Source organism: Microtus oregoni, unplaced genomic scaffold (genome assembly GCF_018167655.1).
Source record: "Microtus oregoni isolate MIOR12 unplaced genomic scaffold, Mior012 000013F_ref0000133, whole genome shotgun sequence".
Classification (NCBI taxonomy): Eukaryota; Metazoa; Chordata; class Mammalia; order Rodentia; family Cricetidae; genus Microtus; species Microtus oregoni.
Window position 1 is genome coordinate 45,846,768 of NW_024543072.1, and position 27,737 is coordinate 45,874,504.

Sequence of the window (27,737 nt, forward strand, 5' to 3'; positions counted from 1 at the left end):
GGTTCAGTTTTAATAGGGAAATGTTAGAGAACATTTCCAAACATGTCTGGATAGTACACAGCAGAGATGGATAAATCTTGCAAAAACAGCACTCCTTTTCTTCAGCTCCATAGGCTATAGAGCATCCTAGACTTCTCTGGGAGTCCCTTCAAAATCCTTGACTGCACGCTCTTCAACAAAAGCCTTAGGGAAAATGCCAACCTTCCCTTTACACTCCCCTTCCAGCCATTCTTCATTCACTGAGAAAAGACAAAGTATACATCGATTACTAAAACCATACAGGAAAAATTGTATCATTGTGAGTGGCTGGCATATACACCCAGCTAGTCATCTTCCCCTGTTCCCATTTGTGCTAGCAAATAATAATAATACTGGAAAGTATTTTGAGGTTAAAGTGAACATAGTCTTACTGTGTTCTGTTCTAGATGTGATAAACACAGTAAAATGTAGGGTGAATTGCCATAAATATACAAAGACTGAACATGAGTCCTCGGGTGAGTTTTGTTACTGTTTTTGAGAAGCCGTTTATCTAGGCTTTGCTAGGATTCATTTTGATAACATGAAAGGGCATGCTGTTAATGCCATAGTGAGTGATTAATCAACACCTTAAAAGTTGGAGCTAGTTGAATTTAGTACATTTGTAAAAATAAGCATTATAAGAGATGTCATAGTCTTGTGCCTACTAGAGTAATCGACAGGAGAAAGCCACACACATTTGTTCCCTCTTACTAAAAGCTAGGAAGTCAGTTGAAACTATTGACTAAGAGTTGCTGTTTTGTTCTGTCTGCCCTTGACCTTGTTTTTGCTGATCAGAGAGTCTGGTCTATGAACTTGGAGAAGCACTTACCATGTGATAGCACCAGGATTACATCTCCTTCCACAAATTCCAGGTCTTCTGGCTGAATGGCCTCATAACTGAAGATCGCTACCACTCGGCTTCCTTCCTTAGGCTGAGGCTCTGTTGTCCGGCTATCAGCTTCAGAGGTTTCACTTTCCTTGGGTTCATCCACAAAACCTTGATCACCCTGAAATAGAAGGGAGGGGCCTATTAAATTCATTAATTTGTTGGCCAGTGAATTCTGAAAACCACTAACAAACAGTTGATGCTCAATACTTACCATAGGAATAAATCATTCTATGAGCACTCTGGGTGAGTAAGCGAACCTGAAAGGTGTACAGAGCTCTGTGTAGGCCCTGAGTTGCCTTACTATAGTCCCAGGGTAATGGATGTGTTGTTCCTTTCAGATTGGGAAATCATTTGAGCAACAAGTCTATTTAGCTAGTTTTTATACTGTGTGTATGTGAGCTATGGTGTGTGTAATGTGTAGATCAAAGGACAACTTAGAACCAGGTGATGGTGGCGCATGCCTTTAATTCTGGCACTCAGGAGGTGGAGGCAGGTGGATCTCTGTGAGTTCGAGGCCAGCCTGGTCTACAGGACAACTTGGGAAAGTCAGTTCTCTCCTACCATATGGGTTCTGAGAATTGAGACTACCTACTGAGCCATCCTGCTGTCCCTAAGATTCTTGGCGCTGGGTTCATCTTCTTTCCCTAGCCCAAACACTGAGGATCTTGTTAGGAATTCGGCTTTTGTGCTCCATCTCAAACTTACTACATACACCAGCCTTCCTCAGAGCTAGCTCTAGGTAATTCTCATCCTTTCCAAAGCTTCAGAACCATGACTTATAAAACAGTTTCTGATGCAGGGTCTCATTGGATAGCACAGGGCTGCCTGGAAGTCATTTTCTTGCTTCAGCCTCCTGAGTGCTGAGATTGGATGTATGGTACCATGCCTGGCTACATGTCCTCCTTAGACAGTGCAGGGAGGTGGGAATAGCCCTCACCAAGTCCACAGACCTAGTTTGGTTTTTTGTGTTTTTTATGTGTTTTGCTTACATGTATGTCTGTATGCCACTTGCATGCCTGGTGCCCATGGAAGCCAGTAGAGGGTAGTAGATTCCCTAGAACTAAAATAACAGGTAGTTGTGAGCTGCCATGTGGGTGCTGGGAATCAAACCTAGGTGCTCTGCAAGAGCAATGCTATCAACTGCTGAGCCATCTCTATAGCCCAATCCTAGGTTTGTATACCAGCTCCTGTGTGCTGGCTATGGGTCCCTGAGTAGCAGCTTAGCCTCTCTCTGCTGGTTTCCATACCTGATGTTGAAACTAGGGAATGACATGAGGAAGTGTGGCGGCCTAGCACTTCCCCTGGGGAAGTACTTGAATGTGGCTGGTGTGTGCACTGAATGTGTCAACACAGTTAACGGCAGTCTGCTTGGCTTTGCCTGATTAGTGATGGGAACAATTTAGAGCCTCCACAGACAACAGTGGCAAAGAACTCCAGCAGTGACGAGCCTGGGTGGAGTTCTAAAAAGACTGTTGGGAGTTCGGGGGGATCTGTGCATACAACTGCAAATAGATTGGCCTCTGAGGGAAAAGTAGTCATTTATAAGAATGTTTTAAGCCTGGCGGTGGTGGCGCACGCCTTTAATCCCAGCACTCGGGAGGAAGAGGCAGGGGGATCTCTGGGAGTTCGAAGCGAGCCTGGTCTACAAGAGCTAGTTCCAGGACAGGAACCAAAAGCTACGGAGAAACCCTGTCTCAAAAAACCAAAAAAAAAAAAAAAAAAAAAAAAAAAATTTAAGTGAGATTATTCACATTTAGAGTAGAATTCTTTCTAGGCAAATATTCCCCAACCCACAAAAAAAAAAAAAATGCAGTTACCATTACAGCATACACCATTTAACAACCAAAAAGAAAGGGCAACCCATGTGTAAAATCCACTCATAGGCTGACAGACTTTGAGTGTCCCTTAGGGGACAGAATAAGAAGTGACAATAAGAACTTCTCTCTATTCACCCATCACTGTCACTGCTAGCCTCTAACTTTGCTCCTGACTCATGAATCTCACTTTCAAGTCAGGTGGCTCCTGTCTAGACTTCATGGCTAGTAAGACAGCTTGGCCTTGTATTGTCACTACAGCATGGTGACTGACAGCAGACGGGAAGCCAAATCCTTTACCCCTGAGCAGCTCTGTTATCTAGGTCAGGTCCCTTGACCTTTCTCTTGCTTCCTAAACATGTGATATATCTACCTGTATAGGACCACAGTAGATAACCAAGTCTCAGGAAAAGGCTGTTAACTGCCTATGCAAAATAAATGCTCACTGTTTTCTGTCACCCTTAAATGTTCCTCATAGAGACCTAAGGTGAAGCAAGTGTGTGTGAGCTTGGCTTAGCCATGGTGTCAATCCTGCCCTTGGTGAAAGTGATGTCCATGATCCTCGAGCCGCCAAACTAGGGGAGGCAGCTTGGGTCTGTTTTCTGTCCACTTCTGGGCCTACTCATGCAACCCTCTCCCTGCTGTGAGTGAATGAGCCTGGAAGCCCATCACTGAGAGCCTGTTGCCTGGCATGAAGGAGATGTAGGCTAAATGCTGAATTCAGCTGGTGGAAATGGCCTGGATGTCCCGGCTCCCTCCGCTCACCACTGTGTGCTCACACCAAAGAGTCAGACAGTAGTTCTTCACTTGGCTCCAGGCATCCTTCATGGTTTCTTCTGAGAGGAGCACAAGCTCCGTGCTGTCCCGAGGCCGATAGCTAGTAGGGATGATGGGGAACGAGCAAGGCAGAGAGTTACCAGCTCAGAAAGCACCATAGCCAGTACTCTGCATCAGCACAAGACACCCCCCACCCCGCGCTCTACCCTGAGATGCCACCTTCATGACTCACCTCAGTTTAGTGTGTCCTGGCAAGAGCTCCAGTTTCTTGGACACCATGTCCCGAAGCCGGCTGTAGGGGAGGCCAAGCTCAGTCTCCATGACCACCGTGTATTTGTAATGCACCTTGAGCATGTAGGGCATGGGCACACTGAGCTTCACTTCCTGCAGGAGGAGGAACAAAGGACACCTTAATGCTGGAGGTTTTCTGCAGCATCCTGAATTACCACAGCCTCCTGCCACTTTGTGTAAGGGCCCCAGGAGTGCCTCAGGGAGTGGGGGAGGGACAAATAGAAAACTTTTTCACACTCCCCTGAGAGGCCTTCAGAGAGCTCTAATCCAACTCACTGGGATGGCTGTTTCTACTGAGCTCTCTGCTCAGCTGGGCACTAGTATGACATGTAGAGCTCTTTGTCCTGTAGATGCCGTGTCGGGGGGCAACTGGTACAGCCCTTTTCACTGCTATCCCATAGTCCTAAGAGGCATCCCCACCCCATGCCATACTCATCCATTTTCTTCCCTTGGAAACAAGGAAGGCATTACCTTGGGCTCTTTTTGCTTGTGACCTAAATGGAAAAGGAAATGGTAAATGCATACTCGTGGTGGCACCTTCCATCCACAGTGTCCAGCTTCTTACCCTTTAACATCTAAGAACCTCTGAAGAAGCATGGAGACCACAAACATGGGAGCAAAGCCAGTCTCTGCTTCCCAGCAGCTCCACGTGGTATCAGAGGACTGGCCTAAGGCTGGTGAAGCAGTATAGCCCAAAGCAGAGAGTAGTCAGGTGACATGAGCCCAAGCCCTAGGCAGGAACATTAGAATCGCTACCATCTCATGGTCCTGGAATTTTGACTATTTTTGTGGTTTAAAAGCACATGTTAACACATTATGTGTGTGCGTAAGAGAAGCTGTTTATTACCGAAGATGTAAGAACCGTTGATCACAAACCCAGCTGATTTTTAGAATCGCTTGGGAGGTTTTGCCAACATCAACCAAAGGCCTAGTAATATGGTAGTTCAATCTCTCAGTGTTGTGTCCTTTCGTGAACCTCCAGACAGAAAAGGTAAGAACTTTATGGGGCCCCTAAGGCATATGTATATGGGATAGGTGGTGTCCTAATGAGACATGTACTCCTTAGGCAGGAGCTGCGCTTGTTCATAGGGCAATTAGATCCAAGTAGATTGTGTCTTGGGTCTGTAATTTATATTTAAGTGACTCACAGGGGCAAAGGTATTGATACGTTGTTTGCACTTAAAATTTTTGTTTTAGCCTGTGTGCATGATGGGAGGGCACATACCCTGATATACACAGAGGCCAGAGGACAACTTTGTGGAGTAATTGCAGTCGTCACCAGGTTTATGCAGCACGTACATTTAACTACAGAGCCATCTTGCTGGTGTATTTAAGTGAAAAGCATGGTACTCATTGTCCCCTACTTCCAGCTTTTCTGTAGGTCTGCAATTTTCAAATAGATAGAGGAGGGGCATCAAAGCAGTTCTGATAATCAGGTGGCATGGACAGACACACCTGTCATCTCTGTCAGAATCTGCTTAAAAGTCACACGTTAACAAAAAGTTATTGCTTTCCCACACAGCCCCACCCAGCTGTTTCACATCCACACCTTCCAGTGAGTGGTCCCTTGTTCAAGCTGCAGAGCTGTGCAGAGAGCACACAACTCAGTGGTTTGAAAGGAGCTGAAGTGAGAAAATGCAGTTACTGCCACCTTCCTTCTTGGACCTGGTTTAGGTCATCTGGTGACCGCTCTCTGGACGGGCACTTACTGCCCCTTCATCTGCGCTCACTTCTAAGCAGGTGGGGGTGGAACCTGGCTGTCACATCCCAGGGGATGATGGTGTAAGCAAGACAAGGCTCTGAGGAAATGTCATCAACCAAACCAGAATTTCCTAGATGGCTAGGGAAGCAGCTCTTCTCATCCCAGAAAGCTCCTTCTCTGGGGACACTAACCTGGTGACAACTGGGATCGTCCTGGGGCACTGGAATTAGGAGGAGGTGGAATATCAGATTCCGGGGAGGTGTCCTCCTGGAGGTGACAAGAACAGACAGACAAAAAGCATGAGGTCTTCCTTGGAAAGAACCCAGATGCAAATGACTTCTTAAAAGTTGGGGTGATACGGCGGAGGTGACTAAGGAAAGGAGGGCTAATTCGTAGAAGCAACAAGAACCCTGATACCCACCTACCAGACCCTTTGCTATCTTATCGGCCATGTTGAAAACCCACCAAAGTGGGGTGCTCTGTCTCAAATGCTTCTGTCTCGACTGCAGAGTATCCTGAGAAAGGGGAGAGTCCACATCCCACCTACAGGGCATTTGGACCTTGAAAGCAGCTCCGTTTCATAGCTGCCCAGGGAGGGCTCTGCACGTGTGCATCTTGTTACACAGTGTGAAGGGACAGGCCACGTGCTGTCCTCAGTGTGCCATCGAGCCAAGGATGAGAAACTTCTGATCCTCCTGCCTCCACTTTCCAAGTGTTAGGAGCATATGCCATCAAGCCCGATTTGTTCAGTGCTGAGGATTGAGCCCAGGGCTTCATTGCACGCTACGCAAGCACTTTGCCAACTAAGCTACATGCTTGGCCCTTGTTGTGTTTTTAAATGGCATTGTACCAAGAAACACATTAACCGTTCTCCTTAGTGAAAAGACGTGCCTCGGACACCTAGCTCTAATGGTTAGGCTTCGCTTTCTAAGTCTCCCTGACCAGGAGGACTCACGGGTAGAGCAAGTCCAGTGGCCTCCGCTAAGCATGGCTGGTCTTTTCCCCTTGTGCCCAGGTTCTGCTCTAGGCATCTGATCCCGGCTCAAGTGGCCCAGAGCTAGTGAGTCTTCCTTCCGTGACAGAGAGACGACCACTTTCAGACTCTCTTCCCTTAGGGAGGGAAGGGTGAGTGGGCTGGCCTAGGCCTTGGCCCTACATTACCTGGCGTTGTGACTGAGGATGAATTCGAAGCTCAACTGGCTCCAGGTAGTTGCAAGGGACAAGTCCCTTCTGCAGGGTCACATTCCCAGAATCCAGAAGGAAGAACAAAGAGTCATTAGTACCCAAAACACAAAACAGTCTGCAGCCATGCACAGGGACGGCACATGGACGATGACCCTTGGCGGGTCTGCAGATAATGCAGCAGATCCTGTCCTGTGGAAAAGCTCTGCCCTTTGCTGCCGGGACTCTATACCCTTAGCACGAACCCCTGACCCTCCAAATACCTGTCCATTGAACATGACCGTGGCCCAGTTATCACTCCCCTTCTTCAAGACGAAAACGATGTTCCCTGGCATGACCTGTAGTTCTTCTGGCGTCTCGGGCACAAAGCCAAACAGCACTCGATGTGCCTCGCCTTCCAGAGCCCTGAAGGAGACACAGAAGACTCAGCCTATCGTTCTGCTCGGACTTCGTCCGCTCACTGCAGGAAAAGCACCTGAGGCCAGAGACTTAGCTTGGCACTCACTCTAACTCCCCATCTTACTGTCTGTGAGACCAGTGCAGGGTGCTGGCCTGCGTAGGATCCTGAGGGACTGGGTGAGAAACGGCATGTGTGTTCCACACAGGCGTTTTCCTTGTCTTCTGGGAATGTGATCCAAGAACCCAAGAGATGAATGAACCCATATATGGTACCAAACCCTTGTATGTCCTGTGCTTCTCCTATACCTACATAGACAAATCTGACGGCTTTCTCTTCTGAACACACCCCCCACGTGGCTGTAACTTGTATAGTCTGTGGCGTGCTGGCAGAGCTAACACAAATTCCTTTCCCTGCACAGCTAATCACTAAAACACCCTGCGCACAACACCCGCTTCCCCCATCATTCATCCGTTTTATTTTGTCTTTGTTTTTTGAGACAGGATATCACTCTGTAACTCAGGCTGGCCTGAGCTTTCAACAATCCTCCTGCCTCTCAAAGGCAGGGGTTAGAAGTGTGAGCCTCCTCCATATGCCCTTTTCCCTAGTAAGTCAACGCCCACTTTTTAACATAAAAGACAGCTTCACAGCATTGGCATAAACAAAGTGCTGGTCTCGGTACTGCTCTTGTGTTCTGGGTCTGCCATTAATCAACGCAAGGGACTCTTGAGCAAGAACCATGATACCATGGCAGTCCTTTTCAAGAAATATGGTTCTTTGCTTTGTTTTATTGAACTTACTTCATTGCTTTTATTATTGTGTCGAGGGGACACATGGGCCACAGCGCACAGTGGAGATCAGAGGACCAACCTGTGGAGTTATTTCTCTCCTTCCACCTTGGCGAGTTTGAGAATGCAGCTCAGGTCACCAACTACAGAGAAAGTATTGCTGCCCTCTGAGCATCTTCCTGGCCACGTTTTTGTTTTTGTTTTGTTTTCATTAACATGCACGGTATTGGGTTTCATTATGGCATTTTTCAAATAAATATTTATTTTGTTGATTTTCCTCCCTCCTTTTCTCTCAAACCCAATGTTCACCCTGTGCCCTTTTTCACACACACACACCCCAGCCTCCTGTTTTTCATGTCCCAGGTGTCCAGTTAGACTGTCCCACCCCCCTCACGCCCCCTTTTACACCCCGCTGGCGAGACAGACAGCTACCAGGTGGAGGACAAGTGGCATACACAGCGTGGTGTACATCCCCACCCTAGATGGAGGGGATTTCCTCACAACTCCCTAAATATATATACCAGACTGGCCTCATAGTGGTGGCAATCCTCCTGTGTGCTAGGATTAAGGATAGCGCTGCCACACCTAATATGAAACTAGTGATTTATTCTGGAATTTTCTATTTTGGGGTCATGGTAGGCCTCAGGTAACTGAAGTGGCAGGCAGCAAGTCTGTTTATATAGGGAGACCCTGAAGAAGATAGTGGGACTGGAGCACCAGAACCAGTACTCGATGGTGAGGGCTGGCAGTCCTCATCCTCCCGTCCCGCTTACCGAAGACATTAGTTCCCAGGTCCCGGCTGCGTGGACAGGAGGTCCGGCCAGGAGAATGACACGGGGGAAGTTGGAAGTTAGGGAATGCCAGGGGAGGGATCACCTAGGCCAGCCTTGTGGGAAGGGGATGGAGAGCCAGGCTCTGAGAGAGACACAGTGGGGGGAGCTGCAGCTGCTTTGCTTTGTTAGGCCACGCCCTTTCCCCTTCACTGACAGCCCCTACCCCCGCAAGGCCCTGGGTACCCTACACCTGGAGAGTCTCTGTGGAATGTAAGTGAGGTTGCCTTGGAAACTGCCCACGGCGTGGGGGTCAGGTTCCACCTGTTCATGCCCACTGGGTCTGATGTGAGGGATTCATTCTTTTCCGTCCAAAGAGCTTGGGAAGGAGCCCCTTCAGCCCCCAACTCTGGGGTCACCTGTAGTACCTCCCCCCACATACACTTTTTCTGACCCCCTTTATCAGAGGAGGAACTAAGCTTGCTGTGTTCCTTAGAAGGAGCTCTTAAGAAAGCTGAGGTGAGGCCACTCTGTCTCAGTGTGGAGTGACTTCCTCTTCTTGATTCTTTCCCCTTTTGCAGAAAACACATGTCAATAGTGTAACAGCGCCCACACAGACAAAAAGACTCTGTGATAACTTCCAGAATCTAGGGAGCTTCCGAGGGGCCGTAGTCAGGACAAAAACAGCCTCTCACCTCTGACCTGGGCCCTGTTCCTTTATGTCAGTGAGCTCCCATCCTGTGGGTGACCACGCCCATTGGGACCCCAGGTTACTGCAGCCAGGCCACCCCACCACCCAAGGCTCCCATACCAACTGCACCATCTGGTTCTAACCTTGCAAACAGGAGAGGGCTAATGCCCTAGAAAAGGACATGGTTCAGACCTGACCAGCTTTATTTCCTCACGTCCTTACTGCCAGCAAGTCAGGTGGAGGGTGTAAGCATTCTGCATCCAGGTCTAAATCTAACTCACCTGAAGATCTCTGGGGTTTTGGGTCTGGGTGGAGGCTCAGCTGTCTGTGGAACATTCCGGAAAAGGTGAAGGAGAGGATGACAAGAGAAAGAGAGAACAGTTGTTAATGTCATTTGAGCATTATTTCAGATCCAAAACCAAAGACTTCATTTCTTGGTGCTCTGGGGAAAAGGCACAATTTGGGAAGTCAGCAGCCTGCCAGCTTGCCTGGGGGTGGGCTTCACCAGCACAGCAACCGCCATGCCCCAGAGCTGGCGTCTAGAAAAGGTGTTCTTGCTGGAGGGCTTCTGACCTCGAGCCTTGTCCCTTTCCAGTATTGTCCAAAAGATCTGATCTCTAATTAATGTTTGTCACAGTGTGTGACATTTCTGGATATTTAAAATCATCAATTCAGACGCCATCGGCCAGACAAGAGTCTCCATTTAACGTGTGTTCCCTGTGCTGTGCTGAATGCCATTGAATCTGTTATCTGGGACTTCCTTCGTTGTCCTCTAGCTGGGCTGGAGCTCAAGGGGCCTCAGCCAGGTTCTCTTCAACTTTCCCATGCCAAAGGATATAAGGAATCTAGATGCTGACCCTCATTTTGTTCTTGTGTTCATCCTGTCCCCATGGTCCAAGCATGGGTTACATGGTCAGGCAGTGACCATCCTGTCCCATACTTGAGGTAGAGGGCAGAGAGGTGACCAGGGTCAAGGCCCTTTCCTCCACTAGGCTAGCGCTGACCACTGCTCTTACCCGTCACTGTGTTGTGCAACCAAGCTTGGGTTTTCCTTAATCTGCTTTGCCATCTTCCTGTTGCAAGGGACCCACTGTCACTAAGGACCATCTCTGAGCCCAGCTTGGGCTGGTACCCTGCCTTGTGTCCCCAAAGGAATTTTTTGCACATGAGATAACGGATAGAGCCAAGAGAATCAAAGCCTCAAGCTTTGTGCCCTGGTACAACCCCTCCCCCACCCACCCCTGAACCCACGAAGAGGCTTTATCACGAAACTTCCAGGGTGTGCATTTCCGTGTTCTGAGAGAATGGTCAAAGTCTCCCGAGGTGACCAACAGATCTCTTGGAAAGAGAAGATTGGGATTTGGAAGAGTCGGTGAGTTGGCCTCAGAAGATGTAAGACAGAGAGCTGAAGTGGCCACATTCCCGAGCAGCCATGCAAACCAGGACTGAGACTAGAGAGCAGCCGCCTCAGCTCTGCTGAGAGATGGCTGAAGATGACTATGAACTTGGCATCCTCGCTCCTCTCACTCGGGGCTGCGTCCCAGGTAGATCTGGCCTCACCTGTGGCTGCAGAGGGGCGAAGCCAGAAAAGTTGTCTTGATGAACCACGGATGCTACAACCTGAAACACAGGGCAAAGAGGGTGAGCGTGCAGCTGCTGGCTCCACTGGCCCATCTGTGCCTTTCCCTAGGACCTCCTTTTTCAGGCCACAGAACCAATGCCTCTTCTGCAGGCTCCAGAGGGACACGAAAGGTAAGGATTAGCACGCCCCACTTCTGGATTAGAACTCTCTCTCAGAAAAAGTTATTGCTGGTATTCAGCATCAAATATAACATCAAATTAACCATTGTAAGTAAAAATAATGTTGTGGTATCTCCTATACCCACAAGACTTTGCAATGCTATCTGGTGCCAAATAATTTTAACCATCCCAAAAGAAAGTGTTAGACCTATTAAATGGTTTACATTCTCCTCTCCTAGCTGGCAACACGTTTGTAAATCTCAGTGGGTTAAACTGCTTAAAGATTTTATAGAGAAAAAGAAAAAAAAAAGAAAAAAAAGATTTTATAGAGAATTGTATCGTATGTGCCTTTTCTTCCCGTTTTTCGTGTGTGTGTGTTTGTGTGTGTGTGTGTGTGTGTGGTGTTTTATGCCTAAGGGGCAGATTTGTGTATGTGTGTGTGTGTGAATATGCAAAGAGAACCCGAGGTTAATGTGAGAATCATCCTCAATTGCTCTCCCACCTAATTCACAGAAGCAGGGTCTCTCAGCCAAACTCAGAGCTAACCAATGTGGCTAGTCTTGCTAGCTAGCTTGCTCAGAAGAGCCCCTGTCTCCACCTTCTGAGTCTGGAATTACAGGCAGGAGTCCATGGCTGCCTGACAATGAAATGGGTTCTGGGGACCTGTAATCTGCTCTATATGCTTACACAGACAGCACTTTAACAACTGCGCCGTCTCCCCAGCCCTCGCATGTGACATTTGTTTTTGTCTTCTTACAGACGGCGTACGTTCTCACCCATGCTGTAGCATGCTTTAGTACTTTATCCTTTTTGTGGGTGAGTAGTATCCCACTGTCTGGATATACCACCTTGTATATATATATTCATGTATTGAGGGCGCTCTGGGGTATTTCCATTAGCCATGTTCTATATTCTGCTGGTCTCTGTGATCCTACCAGCTCCAGTTACTCAGCCACTGGACAACTCCTGGAAGGAATCCAGCTGTAGGCTGTGGAAATGGGAGTGACTCCCCAGAATTCTGAGCAGCGAATTATAGCAGTCTTGAGCCAAGGGCATCTCCCACTGGCCCTCGCCCCTTACCCCCCAGCAGTGTGAGCACTACCTATGCTTTTAACCCTCTGCCTCAGTTCTGAGACTCAGCATCCTGAGAGGAACCTCAGGAGGGCTGGGATGATTGAAGAAACTGGAAGTGTTTGTTTCTTACTTTCAGCAAGATCCTCATTGCCATCCCTGAATGCCACAGGGGCAGGGCAGGGGCAGGACAGGTCTTCTTGAATCCCTTTCACCTGGTCCCACGCTGTCCAGGGCACAGGAGAGGGGAGGATGAGCAGTCCCACTTACCGTAGCCTTGCCCAGATAGTCCTTTTTGGCCAGCTGAGCCACCTGCCTCTCATTTGGCCGGAACAGCCTACCCACAGGGATCACCACTGGCTCAAACAGTTTCTGCTTCTGTAATAGAATAAACAGTCACGTGTCACTCAGCAGTACTGGGTTCATTCTGAGCAACGTGCTGTTAGGTGACATTGTGTAAGCATTACAGAGTGTGCTTATACAACCTTGGTTTTTCAGCCCTTGTGAAACGTGGTCCCCGGGCTAACTAGAATATCTTCACATCTCTTACGACTGTATCTCCTCATTTGAAAACGGGAGTGACGAAACCATTCCTGCCTTCCTCATCAAATGGACCACTGGGAAAAAAGTCTCAAGAGGATATCTTTTTCAAACCACAGAGGCTTGTTATTCTAGAGGGCTAAGCAGGAGCAGTTGGGCTTATTGATTCTTTCAGAATTTCATACAACATATTTTGATCATATTCGCTTAGCCTCTCCTCCGAACTCCTACCAGATCCACACTCACCTCCTTACTCCCCATAACTTTGTGTCCTTTATTTATTTGTTTAACATAGAGTCTCACTGTATAGAACTCACTGTGAGGACCAGGCTGACATAGAGATCTGTCTGTCCTTGCCTCTGGAGTGCTAGGATTAAAGGTCTGTGCTGCTCTGCTATGTCCCGTTTTTTTGTTTAATTCACCCTTCAATTCCAATCGTGTGCTATTCATATTCTTCTGTGTGTCATTGTCAACTGGAGTACAGCTGACCCACCAGGAGCCACACCCTTAAATAAAACTTGACTTTCCATCCCCTAAAGCCACCAACCGTCCCTAGCTCTTCAGTTAGGGGTGGGGACCATGAACGCCTTTCTACTCCAGCTACAGTGTTGACTGGCTTGATCTTCAGGCAGCCACACCTGTGAGCTCAGTACAGCGCTCCTGTCGTAGGGTAAGACACTGTTTCGTTCTGATCCTCCATGACCTCTGGATCTTACGATTTTTCTGTTCACCTCTTCTGTGATGGCCCTGAGCCCTGGGCTTGGGTGGTGACACAGATGCCCCGTTTGTGGCTGAGCACTACTCCGCCATTGGTTCTCTGCACTTGGACCAGTTGTGCTATTGTCTGTGTTAACACCAGGTGTGGTAACCACCATCTGCCACTCTGCTGTGATGAGAACTGAGAGCTGCAGTGAACTATGGGTATAGGGGTACAAGTTTAGAGGGCAGTGTGACTGTGGTGGTTTGCAAGCAATTGGCTCCCTAAGACCATAGGGAGTGGCACTAGTAGGAGGAGGTGTGGCTTTATTGGAGGAAGCATGCCACTGAGGGGGTGGGTTTTGAGGTCTCCTCTGCTCAAGCTATGCTCGGTGTAGCAATAGTTCACTTCCTGCTGCCTGTGGATCGAGATGTGGAATTCTCAATTCCTTTCTAGCACCATGTCTGCCTGTGTACAGCCATGCTTCCCACCATGATGATAATGGACTAAACCAATTAAATGTTTTCCTTTGTAAGAGCTGTTGTGGCCATGATGTCTCCTCACCGCAACAGAACACTGACTAAGACAGTGATACTATGCCCATTTAGCAAAATAATAGTGGTAGGTTCACCTTTGGCCTCTGCAAGGTCCTCAACAATGGGTATTTGGTCAGATTCACAGTGGTTGCCCCCCAGCATCAGTGCCGCTGTTGCACCCATTGGCATATCCTACCAACACTGATCATGACTTCAGTTCACCAGGCTCACAGCTGTGGAAAACCATGGATGACACTTTTTCTCCCAAGCCTGCATAGAACCTTCTAGTATTATTAGAGCTAGTCAGCATGGAGAAATCTTCTGGGTCAGTACCATCTTGGTTTCTCCATGTCCTGTGACCAATATGTGTGCCGTATTAAACAACAGAGTCTTATCGGAGCTATCCCACACAGAAGATCATGTTCATCCCAGAAGTCAGAGGTTGTCAAATAAAAAGACCAGGAATAAGCGTGAGATACTTCCCCCTGGACCATCAGTCGGGGGTGTCCAAGAGACCTCCAAAACAAGGCCTACTCTCTCCATTGCTCCCGGTTCCCCACTGGAAGCAGTCAGCTTACACTGATGTTATTCACCACTTCTTTTTAAAGCACTGCCCCTTTCCCCTCACTGTGGTACCTTGAGTTTCTCTCCCAGGAGAGGGCACCATTACAAAGGTGGCTCAGGAGCCAAGCCAGAGTTGTGACAGCAGTCTCTTGGGACTAGTATTGCTCATGTACACACGAGCATACACAATCTTGAGCCCCCTTCTTGGTGTTTAAATACAGCTTGTTTAAAACTAACTTTTGGGGTCAGGAAAGTGACTCAGAACTTAAGAGCACATTCTGCTCTTCCAGAGGACTAGAGTTTGCTTCTCAGCACCCACATCAGCTGGCTCGCAACTGCACATAACTCCAGCTCCAGGAACTCCAGCACCCTTCTGGTTGCTATGGCCACCTACCCACACATACACATTCTCACACATAGACACATCATTTAAAATAAAATATCGCCAAAGAAAGAAAAAAACAACCTTTGCTCCCAAATAAAATCAAACTATGAAAAATAATTTTTCATAATTACTTCATAGAACTGGAATGTTTTTGTGGGAGCCACGCTGAGCCTGGCACTGTGCCAGACAGTAAGGATGCAAAGGTAGGCAGAAAGACACAGGCTCTATCTTCACAGTGCTCACAGTCTGCACACAGCAGCAAGAAACTGCAGGTATTGCCCAGGCCCCCCCATGAGCAATCCAAGGGCTGTCCTGATCCGTTCTCTAGGATGTGGCTTCTCAGCTCAGATGTTGGAAGAGTGTTTATTAGCCAGAATCAACAGAGATGTTCCCCCATCGCGGTGTCCTAGGAGACAAATGGGACCCCAAGGGTATCCTCTCTGTCACCACACTCACCCAGATGCTTTCCATGGCCTTGTCAATTTTGGAATGCCTGGGTTCAGATTTCATGTTTGTAGCCAGCGCTAACTGTTCTTCTGCCTTCTTCCATTCCTCTTTCTTGGCATGCATGAAAGCGATATTATACAGCACCTGGAAGAGCAGAGGCCACGTGAGACTTGAAACTGCTCCAAAGTCAGGTACCAGGAAGGATTCACATGCACACACAGGGAATGCTGTCTGGGGACATAGTTCCCTTCCCAGCATTCAGGGGCTAGACAACAATTAGACTAGGTACTGAGTTCTGTCAGACATAGGGGCTGTGTTAAGAAAACATTTTATAGTGGGGCGGTGGTGGCACAAGCCTGTAATCCCAGCACTCAGGAGGCAGAGGCAGGCAGATCTCTGTGAGTTCAAGGCCAGCCTGGTCTACAAGAGTTAGTTCCAGGACAGGCCCCGAAGCTAGAGAGAAACTCTGTCTCGAAAAAAAACAAAAATAAATAAATAAATATAAAAAAAATGAAAGAAGAAAAAGAAAACATTTTATAATGTCTAAAGCCAGTATCACGTGCATTCTTTGAACAGCCCACTAGGTCAGGAGGGGCCGAGAACTAATGTGTTGTCCTAATACAGGGAAGAGGAACTTTCCCAGGGGAGGCAGAGGCAGAGTTGGGAAGAAAAATGAAGGTGTGTGATCTCTAATTCCTATTGTTGCCATTGAACCTAGGTTCACAGGCCAGGTTCAGGGTGGGCAGAAGTTCCAGATGCATTGTTCTGTACCTGAGCCAACAGACCTGGCTGGGATTGCATGGGTAGCGAGACTGTTGCACAGCAGCGTGCCTGAGCCAACTCATGGTCTGGGTCCAGCGCAGCCGGAGAAAGAGGTGGCACACACAGAGCCCCGGGGACACTCTAGCTGTGGTGGTGAGGGAATGGCAGAACTTTCCAGGTCTTTAGTTGGATTGTAGGGCCATCAGAGCGTATTTCATTACAACACTGCACAATTGACACAGAACCAATTACACTTTTGGATACACTAGTAAGACAAAGTTATGGAAATGTTGGGGTGACTCTTGAGGCTCAGTTCTGGGGGGCACTGAGGCGCTATCTTTCCTCTCTTAGATCGTGTGCTGTAGGGGCCATCAGCTGCGCTGTCTGGAGCAAGAATGGAGGCCTGTTATCCACAAACAATTCTACCCTCCCAGACACACCTGGGTAATGAGATTGGCATTTCCGTGGAGGTAGTGACTGGTGCAGGTGCTGGGAGCAGGATTAACCTCCAGGAGTGGACCTGGAGACACCTTTCCCACCCATTCCTGAGCACCAATGAGCCGGTGCCTTCTGCATAGGTCTTTGACTTAGAATGGTTAAAATAAGATTTTTTTTCACGCTGTGTGTGTGTGTGTGTGTGTGTGTGTGTGTGTGTGTGTGTGTGTGAATCTTGGCACATGTATGGGCTCAGAAGCCAGGGTAGGAGTCCGTTGTTTCTACCATGTGGCTCCAGGGGTTTGAACTAAGGTCATTAGCCTAACAGCAAGCAACTCTTACCCACTGAGCCATCTTGCCAGCCCCAAGGACTCAGGATTTGAACTCATAATATTTTTTAACTTAACAATGGTACAAAAGAGAAAGACATTCAGTAGAAAGAGCACTTCAAAGTTTTAATTTTGATCTTTTCCCAGAGCTAGTGACACACTCTACAATGGTCTCTTGCAATTTGGTTCATGTCATAGAACCTTGCCTACTGGTCACCCAGGCAACCACAAAAGAAGGCAAATGACACACTGTAGGAGGCATGGAGGTCTTGAAGGGGTAGGGATGGGGTGTCTCTGTCACCATACAGCAAGCAGAATAAAAACTCATGGGGGGCAAGAAGGTAGTTTGGTTCAGCACTACTAAGTAGCCTGTGCTGGTTCAAATTTTGAGAGTCAGACCCTGCGCGGCTTATTTCAGGCCTATTTAAGCACAGCACAGTTTGGTGGAAACTTTCCTGGGGATAATTAACTCAACCCTGTGTGCACACTAAAGCACAAAGTTAGCTAAATAGAGACCGGATGTGACCACACTGCAACCCTTTGTAAAGTACACGTGACACCTTCCGTAAAGATGGGGTCTATAGATTGAGAAGAACGGACTCGGACTCGTGATAAGGGTCTGGGAAAGGATCCAGGGGGGTTGGGCCACACAGCACTAGGGTCACCAGACTATTAACCATGTTAATATCCTAACTGGGACTGAGGAGTAGCTCCATTGTACCCGCTTAGATGTGCAAAGCCCTGGATGTCCTGCCTAGTACTACACAAACCCTATTGGAGGTGCATGCCAGTGTTCTGAGCACCCTTGAGGGGAGGCAGGAAGATCAGAAGTTCAAAGTCATCCTTGGCTACATACCAAGTTTAAGGCTAGCCTGGGCTATAAGAGTCCTATTCAGAAAGAGGGAGGGAGGGAAAGAGAGAGGCAGAGACAGACAGACAGACACACAGACATACAGAGAGAGACAGAGACAGAGAGACCGAAAGAGAAAGAGAAAAGAGACAGAGCAGGGGCAGAGAAGGGGGTGATTATCTGGACAGAACCTGTCATTGTAAATTGAGAAGCATCTGCCTTAACCTTTCCACAAAGTGAGGACAGAGAAGAGATCACAAAGAGCTTCAAAGCTGTTCTCATTTTTCTCTCGGTTACCTTCTCTTGAGGCCTTTCCCTATAACCAGTGTTTCTAACTAGAAGGGCCTTAGGGACCTTCACAAGAAATGGCAGAAGTAGGGAAAGGACTGGTTTCCTGCTTGCTGGGTCATTTCAACCCCAACCACAGTAGAGACCCCCTGCTGTGAAGGTCCGCTTGCCACCACAGAACACAATTCTTTCTAGAGCTGTTTGCCCCCCCACCCCCCGCTGCCCCGTATGTGGAAGTGGTAAGTGGCCTTCAGCAGGATGATTGGCAGTGTTTGGAGACCACAAGGTGAGCACCACAAGATGAGGCAGGATGCTCATGGCATCTAGTGGGAAGAGGCCAGAGCAAGGGCCAAAAATCCCCTGAGGTCAGCCCTGTAACAAAGCGTCTGCTCCAACTCAAAGACCCACGGTCTTTGGGAGCTGGTTTCGTGCCAGCCAATTCCCAGAGCCAAGGCCCCATCTTCCCTTGTGAGCCATGGCAGAGCTGTGCTTCTGCTGCAGGGCAGGTTGGACAAGTCCCCAGGGACTCGGGCAGTGATAGAATCTATTTTTACTTGCGAGCTCTGAGCAACCCTCGGGACACTTCACTTCTTGTGCCTGCGAGACCGAAGCCAGAGAGATGCTGTTTGTTCAGCCATGCTTCTAAATAAAGGTCCGTGACATTGGCAGGGGTTTTCATTTTCAAAGCTAGTGGTTTATATTTGGAAGTTTGATGGAGAAGGTTATTTGGGGAAGAAAAGTTCATAAACTCTCAAGCCAAAGCCAGCCATGCCTGTCCCTTTTGGTAACACAGGAAAGAGGTTGTCCTTGTTTGGAGAACTTCACCACACCGTGTACTTTGTACTGTTCATTGACAGACTTGTACCAAATGACCCACAGTTTCTCTCTGAGTATTAAGTACCCAGAGGGGTTACAATGGGTTCCTCAGAGAGAGAACCCGTGATTTTGGATCTGTTAGTAAAATGCTGAACAAATAGTTTGCCAGCTTGAGCTGCTAAATAAAATATGCAAATTCCTGCAAATAAATATTCTCACAGGCTGGCACACTTCTGTCTGGTCTCCCTTCCAGAGCACACAATGACCTTGTTTTTGCACAGGCTTTTGAGCATGAAATTAAGAAAATGCTCACTCTCAGGTAACTAATAACTCTATGAGGAGCCTGAAGTCATTGCGTCTCCCTCCCCTTCTCCATCTTTCCTCCCCTCTCATTCTCTTTCCTTTCCTCCCCTTGCCAAAGTTGGGATCAGGTCCTGGGCCTCATACAGACTAGAAAAACACCTTATCTCAGGGTGTTTCCTTCCCAGGGTGCCTGAGACTCAAGGCACAGGAGTCAGCAGGACTTCACAGGCCTCCACAGGTGCTAAAACCACTGTGTTCCTGAAATGTCCTCTCCAGGCCCTCCTGTCCCTGCCCTTCTTACCTCACAGGCAAACAGCTTGAACTGCAGCCCCAGGATTTTGTAGTCTATCAGCTGGTTCCCTCGAAGCTGAGTCAAGGCCTCTTTAAGGTCTTTGATAGCTAAGTCATATCTGCAGGGCGGGAGGGGGTAGGGAGAAGGAAGTCAGTCTGTCCAGGTCCCAGAGGAAGAAATGCAGAATCCACGTCTCTCTGTTTCTCCATTCTCCATCCATCCCACTGGAAGAAGCCTAATTCGCTTGACCAGTTCTACCTTTCCACCAACCCTGAGACCAAAAATTCTACAAATGAGTTGTAATTTTGCACCCTGGAGACCCTCAGTCTATGACAGTCATGGGGTTTTCTTCTGTATGGGCTGTGTACACAATTTCAAGTTTCTGATGACCCCGGTGACCTTCAAACCCAGCTCTCACTCTCCCTGGAGAGCTCCAAGCAGTACCGCCCCTGCCCACCCTGCTTCTCTTTGGAAGCTTCTCGGGGCAGATTCTGACCACCCTCACTCAGGTCGGAGCTGCCCGGCGCAGCTGCCAGCACTCCCTTGTCACAGCCATAGCTGCGGGCATCCTCCTCCTGCCCGCCACCTCCTTCTGTGTCTTCTGCTAAGTTCACACTAGCTCTTGAGGTTGTAGCCTTTCTGCCTCCTGTTCCCACTCTGGGAAAGGGGGAAAAGTTACTCCCACGCGTATCCTGTGGAGGAGGAGAGCCTAGGCTTCCTGGTCCCCTCTCCGTGAATGCACAGGCCCTGTGTGGCTGTTTCCCTGACGCCAGGAGGCCAGGAGGGGGGCAGGTGGAGGCACAGGTGTCCTGTTCCCCGAGCAGGTGCGATTTCCACTGTGTTCCACAGCCTGTCGGGGAGCAGGGGAATCCCAGAGGGCACACTTTAAAGTGTCACAGCTCTAACAGATGTGCCGTGCTCCCCGGGGAGCTGGCTGAGCAGGTGGACTTCAGCTGTGGAGATGCCCTGAATCCACCTGGCACTGTAGGGACTCAGCAAAGCCCTCTACGTCATTCTCTGTCTCATCAAGATGTCCACAGTGTGAAGGAAAAAGGACGCATTACCCAGAGTGCTTGTTTTGTGTGAAAAAGCTAGGTGGGGTTAACCCCGCTAAAGTCCTTTTGTTGCTATTGTTTATCTTTTGAAATAGGGTCGTATGTATCAAGGCTGTCTTGAACTCAGTTTGCAACCTGGGATAACCCTGAACTTCTGATCCTCTGCCTCTACCTCCTGAAAGTCGGACTGTTCCCAGGTTATGCTGGAGACCAAGTGACCTAGGGCTTCTTGCTTGCTAGGTAAACACTGCACCAGCTGAGCTACAGTCTCAGCCCAAATGCACATTGTTAAACTTGTCTTTGCACAAAGCATCTGCATGGCAGCTCCCTCCTCCTCTGCTGCAGCTTCTCTCCTCACCCCAGTTCTTGTGGACCCCAGCTGTACCCATGGTGAGGAGCTCAGCTTTCACACAGCCCTGGACCCCACTGCAAAGGTCTGCATGGGATCAGTACTCAGGAGAAGCCCAAAAGAGGCTCAGCTCTGGCTCCTGCTGGCCTCCTTCAGAGTTCTCTTCTGTGCCATCTAGAAGCTTCCTCAGAAGCAGCCACACCCCCAGGGTGGGCAGGCTCTACTCCAGAGGACTTTTCCGTGCCATTTTTGTAGCAGGCCCTGCAGAGATGCCTTAGTAACCGCTGAAGCTGCTGCTTGCTTCTGCTACCAACACACACACGGTCAAGCATCCTAGAGTTCATACGCACACTCTCCAGGATAGCAGAGTCTCAGGATGCTGCCAGGCATCTCCAACAGGTAGACAGGCCAATCCGCCCACCTTTCGCCCAGCAGGAAGAAGGCCTGCCCCCCTTTCTAAGCCAGTTTTGCCTTGTTCTGAAAGGTCTCACCACGCTTCCACCTCCACAGCCCTAAGGGCCAGAAGGTCTATAATGTGGAGGACAGCTTACAGACCCTACCTTTTTGGGATGACAAAGTTGGGGACAGAGAAGTTTGATGGGAAGGAGGGAGTCACCCTGAGCTACCATCTGTGGCTCGAGAAATGCCTCTGACTTTTTTCTGCTAGAATTGAAGACAAGAAAGCAACACAGCCCTGAAATCAGATGAGGGGGTGGTGGAGGAGAAAGAACCTTCCTTGGTGTGGCCCTTGTTAAAAACAAACCCCACTGCTGAGGGAAGGAATGCCCAGCCCACTCAGCACTAAGTCCCCCCTCTAGGTCACCATGCCCTTCAAGCCTGTTCACAGGCCAGCCCAGCTTTGTTCTGATAGCCCTGGCGACTGGTTTCTCTCTTTAATCTATACCTTCCTCAGAGCAGAAACTTGCTTATATCCATTTAACTAATCCAACAAAAGTGGGTTTGTAAATATTTCCGGATATAGTGTATACCTGTGATCCCAGAGTTTGGGAAGTGGAGGCATGAGGACCAAGAGATCAAGGCCAATCTCAGCTACAGAAACTCTGTCATGAAAAGAAGAGAAAAAATAAAGAAGAGAAAAGAAAAGAGGGAACGGGGAGGCGCTCAATTGTAAAGCATTTTATTCCTCAAGCACGAGGACCTGAGTTCAGATCCCGAGGACTCACAAAAACAAAGCCAAGCACAGGACTAGAGAAATGGCTCAGTGGTTAAGAGCACTAGCTGCTCTTGCTGAGGACTGGGGACTGGGGTTTCCCGCCAAGCACTCACATGACAGCTCATAACCATCTATACCTTCAGCTACAGAGGGTCCGATGCAAGCGTGGGCCTCCATGGCATGCACGGGATACACATACATACCTGTACACAAAACACTCAAACACAGAAAATCATAATAATAATAAAAGCCAAGCATGGCAGAATGTCCTGTAACCCCAGGTCTGGAGAGACAGAGACAGGCAGATAGGTCATGGGGACCTACTGGTCAGCCAGACGAACAAAGTGGTCAAATCCATGTTCGGTGAGTGAGTTCTGGCCTTGGGCCACATTGGGGAGGCTTTGCTCTGAGGGTGTTGTCAGCCCGAAAAGTTGAGTGCCCAGTTGTTGCTAAGAGCAGCCACAGGTGTGGTCAGTTACCTGACTGAGAGTAAAACCAAAGTCTTCTAGGAAGAAAAGTCACAGACACAGAGCCCCTCCTGATAGAGAGGGCCCTGAGGTAGGGGAGAGGCAGGGACGGCTGCCTCTGTAGACAGTATGGTCGCTCACTTCTCAATATCCTCTTCTCATCCCTGCTTCCTGCATCCAGTATCCTCTCCAGAAGTCTAGACTATATACAGAGGCTAGCCCAGCCCACCCCCAGCCTAGACAACCTCAGAGGATAAACTCCAAGGCCTTCCTTTTCATTAGCTCTAATAACCTATGATGGAGCAACAATAGAAAAGAGAGACGGGCTGCCAGAAGGAATTTCTACGTGAAAGCATCTCAAAGTCTCAGAGCCAGGAAGGCTAAGATTTTGAATGACTTAGGGGGAAAAAAATCTAGAACTAAAGAAGTCAGACATGGTGGCTAATAGTCCTAGAATTTGGGAATTGAAAGCAAGGGGTTAGGAATTCAAGGCCATTCTCAGCTACCGTAAAACCCTGTCTCCAAAGCAAACGGGTGGAGAAGTTGAAGAGAGGGAAGGAAGGAGAAAAGGGAAGCTGTGGGGAAGACCCAGAAGAAATAAGATGCAGGACGCCATCTGAATGATGATGGTTAAATCTGAGAAAACTAATCTACCAGATTTAATCCTCAACTCTGCAGCCCTCTAACGAGGAAACGACAGTAAGTCAGCATGTTCTCATGCCCGACCTAGCTCCTTTCTCTTGCTCCATCCTTTGGTAGTGTTTTCACTGACTAACACCTGGTTTTAGGGGGACTTGCACGTGGAAATCCATTTGTGAACCTTAAGGTCCACCTTCCCTCAAAGGACTCGCCAGCACCCATAGCCAGCCAGCAGCTGTGTGTTGTAAGCACGCCTGCCCCTGACCTTTGTCAGGGTGGCCGCCTCTGAAATCCCCTTCCTTCTAACCCTTTTCACCAGCGCCACCCCGATTCAGGTACTCATTTGCAGTGAGGACAACTGTGTTCACTTCCAAATCAATTTTCCGGGTACCTGTCTTGTTCCCTTTGTTCACATTCTAGAGTGACTTCAAAAATGCCCATCTCCACCATCTGCTTGAGTTATTCCAGGGATTGAGCATCCAGCTCCCTCCCCATTCAGGCCATCCTCTGCTGCCTCCCCTGTTCCCCTCTATGCCCTGTCTCACCCTCACCGTGCTCGGGCCAGTTTCCCTGATGGAAAGGTTCTTCCTTCCTGTCAGCCAGTTTCCTCTCCCCTAGAGCCTGGGGACATACAGGCGGACACTTTCCAGAGTCAGTTTGCTCTCTGACTTTGCCCAGAGTTTCTAAAATTCACCTTCGGATATTATCCCTTTGTTATTTATATACTCGGTCTTTGGGCATTAGAGGGGAGAATAGGGGGTTAAGGTTAAATTCATTTTGTGTTTTTGTTTTCTACTGTTTTGTTTGTTTGTTTTTCAAGACAGGCTTCCCTGTTCAAGACAGCTCTGGCTGTCCTGGCACTCATTCTGTAGACCAGGGTGGCCTCAAACTCAGAGATCCCCCTGCCTCTGCCTCTCAAGTGCCTGGGATTAAAGGCCTGTGACACCAAGTTCGGCTTTCCTTTTTTTCTTTTCTTTTCTTTTCCTTTCTTTTCTTTCCTTCCTTCCTGCCTTTCTTTTTGTGTGTATGTGTGTCCTTTTTCTGTTTCATTGACTGTAAATACCCAGAACATGTACAGTGTGATGGGGGAAGGGACTTCACTATCCCCTACCCTCCAGAACCTACTGGATGACACACTGACCAAAGCCCTTCCAGTCTAGAGTCTGTGCAACAAATGGGTTTTGTCCTAACACATGTTTTGAAACCACTTTTTGAAATTTGCCATGCACTGTGAACTTTTTCTGCTAGACTATATATACTATTTGTCTATGTTAACTTATACACACACTGCTAATAGTCTGTATTCTTATTTTTGTGATTGGGTCATCTCCCCTACCCAATAATTTAAACTGGGCTTTGCAGACACACTCAGCAGGGATGACACTAGCCATTGATTTGATTTGATGATTTCACAAGGACCCTTGTTTGGGGACCACTGAGTCCCCCACAGAGAGGCACAGTGGGTGTCCTCAAGGACACTGGTGGGAGGCCCAGCAGCTCACAACCAGACAGCTCATTGTGGTTGTGCCCCAGATGACCTACACTGAGGTCAGGCTTGCCTCCCTTCCCTAGTAAAGTCTCTTGCAAGCTATTTCTTGCATAACTGACCCAAAAAAAGCTAGCCACTGAGGCTGGAGAGAACCTACTGAACTAGGAATACCAGCTCAAAGATCCACGGAGGTTGTCACAAACACACACACACACACACACACACACACAGTGGGGTAGCCCTGGACCACTCACTTCTCCATGCTGTAGTAGAGCATTCCTTGCTGGAAGACCTATGGAGGTTCTCTCTCTCTCTCTCTCTCTCTCTCTCTCACACACACACACACACACACACACACACACACACACACACGTGTGCGCAGTGGGGTAGCCTTGGACCACTCACTTCTCTATGCTGTAGTAGAGCATTCCTTGCTGGAAGACCTATGGAGGTTCTCTCTCTCTCTCTCTCTCTCTCCTCTCTCTCTCTCTCTCTCTCTCTCTCTCTCTCTCTCTCTCTCTCTCACACACACACACACACACACACACACACACGTGTGCGCAGTGGGGTAGCCCTGGACCACTCACTTCTCCATGCTGTAGTAGAGCATTCCTCGCTGGAAGTAGGCCACTGCCAGGTGCTTGTCTCTGTTGATGCTTTTGGTGAAGGCCTGCAGGAAGAAAGGTCCATACTCAGCCACAGAGCCAGGGCAGAGAGGAAGTGTAAGAGTAGCCCCAGGGAGAGGCAGGCAGGTGTGTCATAATGATTCAGCAACTCAAGGTGACAAAATTGGCCTGGGGTACAGATATCTTGGGTCGCAATGCCCTGGGGTGTTGCTTCCTCATTTCATAGCCTGTGGTAAATTACCTAACCTCTCTGAACCTCAGTTTTTTTTTTCCTCTGTGAAATAAGTGATAAGGCTAGATATCTCAGCAGTTAAGAGTGCTTGCTGCTCTTCCCAAGGACCCAGGTTCAATTCCCAGCACCATGTTAGCTCACAATGTCTGTAATTCTAGCTTTAGGGGCCTCCTTGAGAATCAGGTGTGCACATGGTGTCAAAACATACATGCTATCAAAATGCCCACTCCCATCAAAAAACAGGAAAAAATAATATGAAAGTTATAGAGTTAAAATACATGTTGTATTTGTTTGATATAAATTTATCGTATAAATATTTCAATCATTAAAATAATAACAAGAATACATATATAATATTAATAAGAGATTAAGCAGGAAAACAAGGGCAGAGGGGATGAGAGAATTAGCAATAGAAGAATGGGAGAGAAAATCCTGGCCAGTAAGGGTAGAAGTCAGTGATCTGAGAGTGTGTGAGGTGGCCTGTGGCACAGGTTAGCCAAGAGCCCCCGGTCCAGGCCAGGGCACGAGTACCCAGGGCCTGCGAGGAAAGCTTCATCCAGGATCACCGCCTCCTCTCTCCACAGTGCTTAGTCTCCACAGCTCTGCAGCCGGCCCCTGAGGGAAGGTGGAGGGGCAGTTCTCCCTCCAGCCAGAGGCTGGGCCAGCGCATGCTCCGTCCCACCCGCTTGCTGACAGTTTGAGCAAATGAGTTGCTGTTTCTCTTCCTGCCCGGATGTGGACGTGTGGACAGTGTTCGTTCACCTGCCGGGCAGGGGACGACTGGCGAGAACTGCTTCTTTAGAAGTACTGGGGGTTGGGGAGATGGTTCAGTAGGTAGAAGGCACGCAGCATGACGGCCTGAGTGTGACCTCAGCCTGGTGTGCGAAGGCCTAGTCCTTTAATCTCAGTGCTGGGGAAATGGAGTCAGGATCTCCAGCAAGCCTAGCCTAATATGCAAGTTCTGGGTCAATAAGAGACCCTACAATAATAATAATAATAATAATAATAATAATAATAATAATAATAATAATAACAACAACATTCACTGTGCCATCTTGTAGATTTGGGTTGATCACTGGTACCAGATAAAGATGGAAAGAGAGAACTCCACAAAGGTGTCCTTTGACCTTGACAGGTGCACCACCCCACACACATACACACATACATATGCAATCAATCAATTAATCAGTAAATAAAAAAGCTAGGTGGTCATGTCAAATATCTTTAATTAATCCCAGCACTCAGGAGACAGAGGCAGGCAGATAGATGTCTGTGAGTTTGAGGCCAACCCAATTTTTAGAGTGAGTTCCAGGACAGCCAGGACTGTTACACAAAAATCTTGCCTCAAAAAAAAAAAAAAAAACGGGGATTAAAAAAAAATGCTGAAATGCCCCATACCCTTGATAGACTTCATGATTCATTTCCAGTGTGATTTCCTTCAGCCAGCCTCAGAACCCTTAGAGGAGCACCCTGTGGTGTTGGTCAGAATTGCTTGAGCTGAACTGATGGGATGCTAAGTGCCTGGAAACCTTAAGAGGCACCTTACAGTCGGGTGCAAGGCGGTAAGACAGAGAAAGCACGCGCGTTCAGGGGGAGTTGGTAAAAGACGGGAACAAGAAGTCTTCAGGAGTGGTTAAAGAGAGACCTTGGGGACTGCAAAGTTCTTTGAAATAGCAGAGCCCCACCCATCGGGTGGCTCAACAAACCTGTCCTGGGAGTTTTTTAAAACTGCCTGGCCAGGGGCCCTTAGAAGGGGATTCCCAGGGTAGTTCTGGGGAGCTTTTGTTCTTTTAGGGTTTCACTCACCTGCTCGGCTGCCGGCATGTTCTCCAGGATGGTGTGCATGCAGCCTATGTTGAAGCAGATCCTCGAATGGGGGTCCTGCACCTCGCTGAAGGCCTGCAGAGCACCCTTCCAGTCCTTCTTGTCGGCTGCCAGCACCCCTTCATTCCAGAGTCTGATGGCCTCAGCCAGGGACATTGTGAGCTGTGTGCCAGTAGGCAGGGTATTTTGAGGTATTTCTCACCCTACCTGCAGGGCACTCCAGGCTTCAGGGGACCAACCTAGCACTCAGAATGGGGTCTAGCCTCCCTCTGGGTGACTTCATAGTGTCAGGAAGTTTCCCCACCTCTCAGGAACTGACGCATAAGCTAGCATGAGAGAGAAAAGGAAAGAGGAGAGGGCTGGAGGAGGCGGGCTGGAAAAGGGGAAGTATACTAGATGCTGCCTGCCAAGGGCCAGTCAGTTCCTCTAAGTGCTTCTCTACATGCCGGGCACCTCCCATTCATCTCTGCCTCCCACGCCCTCTGTGGCAGCTTCAGGTCAGGGGGAC

The 27,737-nt window shown here is 48.6% G+C and overlaps 1 protein-coding gene across 3 annotated transcripts; it reads right to left on the bottom strand.

The window, feature by feature from the left end:
• Positions 1 to 27,559, bottom strand: Ncf2 (neutrophil cytosolic factor 2). Of its 3 annotated transcripts, none has more exons than XM_041662787.1 (15): positions 27,212 to 27,559; positions 25,135 to 25,217; positions 19,384 to 19,492; positions 15,309 to 15,443; positions 12,401 to 12,508; positions 10,880 to 10,939; positions 9,601 to 9,644; positions 7,012 to 7,078; positions 6,653 to 6,721; positions 5,683 to 5,758; positions 4,261 to 4,283; positions 3,731 to 3,882; positions 3,487 to 3,598; positions 848 to 1,025; positions 1 to 239 (listed from the first exon to the last, which is right to left on the bottom strand). In XM_041662787.1, the coding sequence occupies exons 1-15, from the start codon at positions 27,383 to 27,385 to the stop codon at positions 127 to 129; spliced, it is 1,503 nt and encodes a 500-aa protein (XP_041518721.1). In that variant the 5' UTR covers positions 27,386 to 27,559; the 3' UTR covers positions 1 to 126. The 3 variants fall into 3 exon arrangements, with proteins under 3 accessions (XP_041518721.1, XP_041518720.1, XP_041518722.1); XM_041662786.1 differs by having other exon boundaries at positions 6,937 to 7,078; XM_041662788.1 differs by lacking the exons at positions 25,135 to 25,217; positions 27,212 to 27,559 and adding an exon at positions 24,802 to 24,820 and having other exon boundaries at positions 6,937 to 7,078.
• Between the last annotated feature and the right edge of the window lie 178 nt (positions 27,560 to 27,737).

Coding starts and splice junctions, on each gene's coding strand:
- Ncf2 (XM_041662786.1), bottom strand. CDS start 27,385: ATGTCCCTGGCTGAGGCCATCAGACTCTGGAATGAAGGGGTGCTGGCA. Junction 9,645..10,879: donor TCGCCCCTCTGCAGCCACAG/GTGAGGCCAGAT, acceptor AATGTTCCACAG/ACAGCTGAGCCTCCACCCAG. Junction 7,079..9,600: donor AAAACCCCAGAGATCTTCAG/GTGAGTTAGATT, acceptor TGTCTCCTTCAG/GGCTCTGGAAGGCGAGGCAC.